This window comes from Oncorhynchus gorbuscha, unplaced genomic scaffold (assembly GCF_021184085.1).
Source record: "Oncorhynchus gorbuscha isolate QuinsamMale2020 ecotype Even-year unplaced genomic scaffold, OgorEven_v1.0 Un_scaffold_8123, whole genome shotgun sequence".
Taxonomy (NCBI): domain Eukaryota; kingdom Metazoa; phylum Chordata; class Actinopteri; order Salmoniformes; family Salmonidae; genus Oncorhynchus; species Oncorhynchus gorbuscha.
In genome coordinates, this window is record NW_025751368.1 from 1 (window position 1) to 9,376 (window position 9,376).

Below are 9,376 nucleotides of genomic sequence, written 5' to 3' on the forward strand. Positions count from 1 at the left end.
AGGGGGTACAGAGTCAATGTGGAGGCTATATACAGGGGGTACAGAGTCAATGTGGAAGCTATATACAGGGTATTATTACGGTACAGAGTCAATGTCAATGTGCAAGTCCAAGCTATATACAGGGGTACAGAGTCAATGTGCAAGCTATATACAGGGTATTACGGTACAGAGTCAATGTGGAGGCTATATACAGGGTATTACGGTACAGAGTCAATCTGGAGGCTATATACAGGGTATTACAGTACAGAGTCAATGTGGAGGCTATATACAGGGTATTAATGCGGTACAGAGTCAATGTGGAGGCTATATACAGGGGTAAATACGGTACAGAGTCAATGTAGAGCTATATACAGGATATTACGATACGAGAGTCAATGTGGAGGCTATATACAGGGTATTACGGTACAGACTCAATGTGGAGGCTATATACAGGGTATTACGGTACAGAGTCCAATGTGGAGGCTATATACAGGGTATTACAGTACAGAGTCAATGTGGAGGCTATACAGTATTACGGTACAGAGTCAATGTGGAGACTATGTACAGGGTACCGACCCAAGTCAATGTGGAGGCTATAACCAGGGTATTGCGGTACAGAGTCAATCTGGAGGCTATATACAGGTATTACAGTACAGTCAATGTGGAGCTATATACGGTATTACGGTACAGAGTCAATGTGGAGGCTATATACAGGGTATTACAGTGCAGAGTCAATGTGGAGGCTATATACAGGGTATTACGATACAGAGTCAATGTGGAGGCTATATACAGGAACATTGCCGGTGCAGAGTCAATGTGGAGGCTATATGCAGGGGGTACAGAGTCAATGTGGAAGCTATATACAGGGTATTACGGTACAGAGTCAATGTGGAGGCTATATACAGGGTATTCGGTACCAGAGTCAATCTGGAGGCTATATACAGGGTATTACAGTACAGAGTCAATGTGGAGGCTATATACAGGGTATTACGGTACAGAGTCAATCTGGAGGCTATACAGGTATTACAGTACAGAGTCAATGTGGAGGCTATATACAGGGTATTACGGTACAGAGTCAATGTGGAGGCTATATACAGGGTATTACGGTACAGAGTCAATGTGGAGGCTATATACAGGGTATTACGGTACAGAGTCAATGTGGAGGCTATATACAGGGTATTACGGTACAGAGTCAATGTGGGCTATATACAGGGTATTACGGTACAGAGTCAATGTGGAGGCTATATACAGGGTATTACGGTACAGAGTCAATGTGGAGGCTATATACAGGGTATTACGGTACAGAGTCAATGTGGAGGCTATATACAGGGTATTACAGTACAGAGTCAATGTGGAGGCTATATACAGGGTATTACGGTACAGAGTCAATGTGGAGACTATGTACAGGGGGTACCGGTACAGAGTCAATGTGGAGGCTATAACCAGGGTATTACGGTACAGAGTCAATCTGGAGGCTATATACAGGGTATTACGGTACAGAGTCAATGTGGAGGCTACAGGGTATTACGGTACAGAGTCAATGTGGAGGCTATATACAGGGGGATACAGAGTCAATGTGGAGGCTATATACAGGGTATTACGGTACAGAGTCAATGTGGAGGCTATATACAGGGTATTACGGTACAGAGTCAATGTGGAGGCTATATACAGGGTATTACGGTACAGAGTCAATGTGGGCTATATACAGGGTATTACGGTACAGAGTCAATGTGGAGGCTATATACAGGGTATTACGGTACAGAGTCAATGTGGAGGCTATATACAGGGTATTACGGTACAGAGTCAATGTGGAGGCTATATACAGGGTATTACAGTACAGAGTCAATGTGGAGGCTATATACAGGGTATTACGGTACAGAGTCAATGTGGAGGCTATATACAGGGGGTACCGGTACAGAGTCAATCTGGAGGCTATATACAGGGTATTACAGTACAGTCAATGTGGATGCTATATACAGGGTATTACGGTACAGAGTCAATGTGGAGGCTATATACAGGGTATTACGATACAGAGTCAATGTGGAGGCTATATACAGGGTATTACGGTACAGAGTCAATGTGGAGGCTATATACAGGGTATTACGGTACAGAGTCAATGTGGAGGCTATATACAGGGTATTACGGTACAGAGTCAATGTGGAGGCTATATACAGGGTATTACGGTACAGAGTCAATGTGGAGGCTATATACAGGGTATTACGGTACAGAGTCAATGTGGAGGCTATATACAGGGTATTACGGTACAGAGTCAATGTGGAGGCTATATACAGGGTATTACAGTACAGAGTCAATGTGGAGGCTATATACAGGGTATTACGGTACAGAGTCAATGTGGAGGCTATATACAGGGGGTACCGGTACAGAGTCAATGTGGAGGCTATAACCAGGGTATTACGGTACAGAGTCAATGTGGAGCCTATATACAGGGTGTTACGGTACAGAGTCAATGTGGAGGCTATATACAGGGTATTACGGTACAGAGTCAATGTGGAGCCTATATACAGGGTGTTACGGTACAGAGTCAATGTGGAGGTTATATACAGGGGTACCGCTACAGAGTCAATGTGGAGGCTATATACAGGGGGTACCGGTACAGAGTCAATGTGGAGGCTATATACAGGGGGTACCGGTACAGAGTCAATGTGGAGGCTATATACAGGGGGTACAGGTACAGAGTCAATGTGGATGCTATATACAGGGGGTACAGGTACAGAGTCAATGTGGATGCTATATACAGGGTATTACGGTACAGAGTCAATGTGGAGGCTGTATACAGGGGGTACAGGTACAGAGTCAATGTGGATGCTATATACAGGGTATTACGGTACAGAGTCAATGTGGAGGCTGTATACAGGGGGTACAGGTACAGAGTCAATGTGGAGACTATATACAGGGGGTACCGGTACAGAGTCAACTGATATAAGACACTTGTATGTAGCGAAATGCTTAATACCTATATTTTTTATGATAATTTATTTGAATTGCGCGCCCTCCAATTTCACCGGGAGTTGTCGACAGGTGTCCCGCTTTTAAGCAATGGCGTTTTTCTGGCCACTCTTTCATAAAGCCCAGCTCTGTGGAGTGTACAGCTTAAGGTGGTCCTACAGACAGATACTCCAATCTCCGCTGTGGAGCTTTGCAGCTCCTTCAGGGTTATCTTTGTTGCCTCTCTGATTAATGCCTGCCTGGTCCGTGAGTTTTGGTGGGCGGCCCTCTCTCTCTTGGCAGGTTTGTTGTGGTGCCATATTCTTTCAATTATTTAATAATGGATTTAATGGTGTTCCATGGGATGTTAAAAGTTTTAGATCTTTTTTTATAACCCAACCCTGATCTGTTCTTCTCCATAACTTTGTCCCTGACCTGTTTGGAGAGCTCATTAGTCTTCATGGTGCCACTTGCTTTAGTGGTGTTGCAGACTCTGGGGCCTTTCAGAACAGGTGTGTATATACTGAGATCATGTGACAGATCATATGACACTTAGATTGCACACAGGTGGACTTTATTGAACTAATTATGTGACTTCTGAAGGTAATTGGTTCTCCAGATCTTATTTAGGGGCTTCATAGCAAAGGGGGTGAATACATATACACTCAACACTTTTCTGTTTTAATGTTTTTGAAACAAGTTATATTTTTCATTTCACTTCACCAATTTGGACTATCTTGTGTCTGTCCATTACATGAAATCCAAAAAAAAATCCATTTAAATTACAGGTTGTGATGCAACAAAATAGGGAAAACGCCAAGTGGGATGAATACTTTTGCAAGGCATTGTATGTGGCACCACCCATTGTGGAATAGTTTCTGTACAGCAGATATTTTAGCTAATACCTCACAAGAGATGGACTTACAGTACATGCAAGGCCGTTCCTTAAAAAATGAAGAATAGCTCTCAGTTAACCCACAGAGGTCTCAGTTAACCCACAGAGGTCTCAGTTAACCCACAGAGGTCTCAGTTAACCCACAGAGGTCTCAGTTAACCCACATAGGTCTCAGTTAACCCACATAGGTCTCAGTTAACCCACATAGGTCTCAGTTAACCCACATAGGTCTCAGTTAACCCACAGAGGTTTCAGTTAACCCACATAGGTTTCAGTTAACCCACATAGGTTTCAGTTAACCCACATAGGTTTCAGTTAACCCACATAGGTTTCAGTTAACCCACATAGGTTTCAGTTAACCCACATAGGTTTCAGTTAACCCACATAGGTCTCAGTTAACCCACAGACGTCTCAGTTAATCCACAGACGTCTCAGTTAACCCACAGTGGTCTCAGTTAACCCACAGAGGTCTCAGTTAACCCACAGAGGTCTCAGTTAACCCACAGAGGTCTCAGTTAACCCACAGAGGTCTCAGTTAACCCACAGAGGTCTCCGTTAACCCACAGAGGTCTCAGTTAACCCACAGAGGTCTCAGTTAACCCACAGAGGTCTCAGTTAACCCACAGAGGTCTCAGTTAACCCACAGACGTCTCAGTTAACCCACAGTGGTCCCAGTTAAGCCACAGTTTTATTTCTTGATGTTTAAAACACATTGCAACCTGAAAGGGCGATATGATCCTGTTGCTAAAGATTATTTTGGGGAGAGTTTCAGCCTGGTTTTGAACTGGTCAAAACGTAATATATTAAAGGTATTAAGACCATGGGGGATGTAATGAGCTCAGCCCTCTTGCTTGAGAGCAGGGAATGGATGTGTGTGAATACAAAGCCAAATTTGGCTATGTTTTCCACTGTGTAGATACCATCAACTAACATTCCCCTTTGGGATCACCCTTCCATGGATCTTTTCTTCATTCATATTGGGGTTGTTTTTGTGTGACGTGTACAGGGAGACGTGCACAGGGAGGCGTGCACAGGGAGACGTGTACACGGGGAGCGTGCGAGACGTGCACGGGGAGGCGTGCACGGGGAGGCGTGCGGGGGAGGCGTGCACGGGGAGACATGCACGGGAGACGTGCACGGGGAGGCGTGCACGGGGCGTGCACGGGGAGGCGTGCACAGGGGGCACGGGGAGGCGTGCACGCACGGGAGACGTGCACGGGGGACGGGGACGTGCACGGGGAGGACGTGCACGGGGAGGCGACGCGTGCACGGGAGACGTGCACGGGGGAGACGTGCACGGGGGGGAGACGTGCACGGGGAGACGTGCACGGGGAGACGTGCACGGGGAGAACATGAATTAAGAATGTAAATAATAAACCGGTCTCACTTCACCGTGACATCTGTCACTCTCACCGTAAGGTCACGTTAAAGTGTTTATACTTTTTTATAACCTATACAAACGTTGGATTTTTTGGGTTATTCACTCTAGACTTGTCACACCCTGATCTGTTACACCTGTCTTTGTGCTTGTCTCTACCCCCCATGAGGTGTCTCCCATCTTCCCCCATTATCCCGTGTGTATGTATACCTGCGTTTTCTGTTTGCCGTCTTGTCCTACCAGCGTGTGCCCCAGTTTTTCCCTAGTCTTCCCAGTCACGACCTTTCTGTAGGCCGTCATTGTAAAAAAGAATTTGTACTTAACTCAAAATCAAATCAAATGTATTTATATAGCCCTTCGTACATCAGCTGATATCTCAAAGTGCTGTATAGAAACCCAGCCTAAAACCCCAAACCGCAAGCAGTGCAGGTGTAGACGCACGGTGGCTAGGAAAAACTCCCTAGAAAGGCCAAAACCGAGGAAGAAACCTAGAGAGGAACCAGGCTATGTGGGGTGGCCAGTCCTCTTCTGGCTGTGCCGGGTGGAGATTATAACAGAACATGGCCAAGATGTTCAAATGTTCATAAATTACCAGCATGGTCGAATAATAATAAGGCAGAACAGTTGAAACTGGAGCAGCAGCACAGTCAGGTGGACTGGGGACAGCAAGGAGTCATCATGTCAGGTGGTCCTATCTTAACTGACTGGCCTAGTTAAATAAAGGTTCAATCAGAAATGAGATTAGAATAGGATTGATCAGCAGTGATATATCTCAAAATACAGTGTTCATTGTTTTCACTGCCCTTAATTGTCACGACTTCCACTGCAGGTGGCTCCTCTTCCTGTTCGGGCGGCGCTCGGCAGTCGTCGTCACCGGTCTACCGATCCCTTTTCCCTTTTCTGTTGGTTTTGTCTTATTGGTTACACCTGTTTCTTGTTTAGGTTTTTACTTGGGCTATTTAAGCCGGTAAGGTCCGCCTGCTCTTTTGTGAGGGTTTATTTTTCCTCTGTGTATGTTTGAGGTGATGCGTTTCCCTTTGTTTTTCCTCCGGACTGGTTGGGTCCTGGTTTTGGGCCGGTCTTGTATGTGCGCCCGGTATTGGCGTGACCATTTTCTCTGTGCCGGAATAAAAATTGTTCTGTACCTTCTGCTTCCTGCGCCTGACTCCGCACCCACTACTCCTAAAGTGCGTTACATTAATGTCATGAGAATAAGGCCAGGCGCCACGTGATGGGTTAAACCTGTTTGGAGAATTAGACATAGTGGGTCCCAGCCTGACTTATAATATATGCCATTTAGCAGACGCTTTTATCCAAAGAGACTTACAGTCATGTGTGCATACATTCTACGTATGGGTGGTCCCGGGAATCGAACCCACTACCCTGGCGTTACAAGCGCCATGCTTGTAACGCCAGAAACCTGAAACCCCACCTCTTTAAGGAATACCTAGGATAGGATAAGTAATCCCTCTCACCCCCCCCCCCCACCCCTTTAAGATTTAGATGCACTATTGTAAAGTGACTGTTCCACTGGATGTCATAAGGTGAATGCACCAATTTGTAAGTCGCTCTGGATAAGAGCGTCTGCTAAATGACTTAAATGTAAATGTAAATGTCTCTACCAACTGAGCTACAGAAGGACCAGAAGGACTTCTTTAACACATGCTTTACATCATGAGGAAAATGCAGTTTAAAGCATTTTCACTTTTGTATAAAAGTGTCCTATATCAGTCTACAAGGTTTTCATTGTAATCCATTAAGGAGTCAAGGAGACCCTATGAATAAACCTGCTGTTCAATGAGTTTAGCTGGCAGTACGTTTGGCTTGGAGTCTTGCTTTGCAAGTTATCTGACTGCTGTGGTGATGTCAGTGATACTGGAGGTGCTTGGTAAACCCCAGGATGTAAACCCCAGGATGTAAACCCCAGGATGTAAACCCCAGGATGTAAACCCCAGGATGTAAACCCCAGGATGTAAACCCCAGGATGTAAACCCCAGGATGTAAACCCCAGGATGTAAACCCCAGGATGTAAACCCCAGGATGTAAACCCCAGGATGTAAACCCCAGGATGTAAACCCCAGGATGTAAACCCCAGGATGTATGAATGAACAAGATATTTCTCTCATGCTATTTTGACACTCACTCTCACACACACACACACACACACACACACACACACACACACACACACACACACACACACACACACACACACACACACACACACACACACACACACACACACACACACACACACACACACACACACACACACACACACACACACACACACACACACTCAGAGGGCTGGATGGAGAGCAACTTCCACCTGAAAAACAAAAGTATTGTCCACATAAGTGCTCAGGTTGAGTATTCAAGGGCCTCAACAACATGGGGTTCAGCCTCTTAGTGGAGCGTAGGGCCTCAACAACATGGGGTTCAGCCTCTTAGTGGAGCGTAGGGCCTCAACAACATGGGGTTCAGCCTCTTAGTGGAGCGTAGGGCCTCAACAACATGGGGTTCAGCCTCTTAGTGGAGCGTAGGGCCTCAACAACTTGGGGTTCAGCCTCTTAGTGGAGAGTAGGGCCTCAACAACATGGGGTTCAGCCTTTTAGTGGAGCGTTGGGCCTCAACAACATGGGGTTCAGCCTCTTAGTGGAGCGTAGGGCCTCAACAACTTGGGGTTCAGCCTTTTAGTGGAGCGTAGGGCCTCAACAACATGGGGTTCAGCCTCTTAGTGGAGCGTAGGGCCTCAACAACATGGGGTTCAGCCCCTTAGTGGAGCGTAGGGCCTCAACAACATGGGGTTCAGCCTCTTACTGGAGCGTAGGGCCTCAACAACATGGGGTTCAGCCTCTTAGTGGAGCGTAGGGCCTCAACAACATGGGGTTCAGCCTCTTAGTGGAGCGTAGGGCCTCAACAACATGGGGTTCAGCCTCTTAGTGGAGCGTAGGGCCTCAACAACATGGGGTTCAGCCTCTTAGTGGAGCGTAGGGCCTCAGCAACTTGGGGTTCAGCCTCTTAGTGGAGAGTAGGGCCTCAACAACATGGGGTTCAGCCTTTTAGTGGAGCGTTGGGCCTCAACAACATGGGGTTCAGCCTCTTAGTGGAGCGTAGGGCCTCAACAACTTGGGGTTCAGCCTTTTAGTGGAGCGTAGGGCCTCAACAACATGGGGTTCAGCCTCTTAGTGGAGCGTAGGGCCTCAACAACATGGGGTTCAGCCCCTTAGTGGAGCGTAGGGCCTCAACAACATGGGGTTCAGCCTCTTATTGGAGCGTAGGGCCTCAACAACATGGGGTTCAGCCTCTTAGTGGAGCGTAGGGCCTCAACAACATGGGGTTCAGCCTCTTAGTGGAGCGTAGGGCCTCAACAACATGGGGTTCAGCCTCTTAGTGGAGCGTAGGGCCTCAACAACATGGGGTTCAGCCTCTTAGTGGAGCGTAGGGCCTCAACAACATGGGGTTCAGCCTCTTAGTGGAGCGTAGGGCCTCAACAACATGGGGTTCAGCCTCTTAGTGGAGCGTAGGGCCTCAACAACATGGGGTTCAGCCTCTTAGTGGAGCGTAGGGCCTCAACAACATGGGGTTCAGCCTCTTAGTGGAGCGTAGGGCCTCAACAACATGGGGTTCAGCCTCTTAGTGGAGCGTAGGGCCTTAACAACATGGGGTTCAGCCTCTTATTGGAGCGTAGGGCTTCAACAACATGGGGTTCAGCCTCTTATTGGAGCGTAGGGGCCTCAACAACATGGGGTTCAGCCTCTTATTGGAGCGTAGGGCCTCAACAACACGGAGGGTTCAGCCTCTTAGTGGAGTGTAGGGCCTCAACAGCACGGAGGGTTCAGCCTCTTAGTGGAGTGTAGGGCCTCAACAGTACGGAGGGTTCAGCCTCTTAGTGCAGCGTAGGGCCTCAACAACACGGAGGGTTCAGCCTCTTAGTGGAGAGTAGGGCCTCAACAACACGGAGGGTTCAGCCTCTTAGTGGAGCATAGGGCCTCAACAACATGGAGGGTTCAGCCTCTTAGTGGAGAGTAGGGCCTCAACAGCATGGAGGGTTCAGCCTCTTAGTGGAGTGTAGGGGCTCAACAACACGGAGGGTTCAGCCTCTTAGTGGAGCGTAGGGCCTCAACAACACGGAGGGTTCAGCCTCTTAGTGGAGCATAGAGCCTCAACAACACGGA

General features: G+C 47.4%; 1 protein-coding gene across 1 annotated transcript; it reads right to left on the reverse strand.

The window, feature by feature from the left end:
* Positions 1-4,751: 4,751 nt before the first annotated feature.
* LOC124029904 (proline-rich 33 kDa extensin-related protein-like) lies at positions 4,752-5,174 on the reverse strand (the record flags this gene model as incomplete). Its single annotated transcript, XM_046341458.1, has 1 exon — positions 4,752-5,174. A coding segment is annotated over exon 1 (423 nt), but the record flags the coding sequence as incomplete, so codon positions are not given.
* Between the last annotated feature and the right edge of the window lie 4,202 nt (positions 5,175-9,376).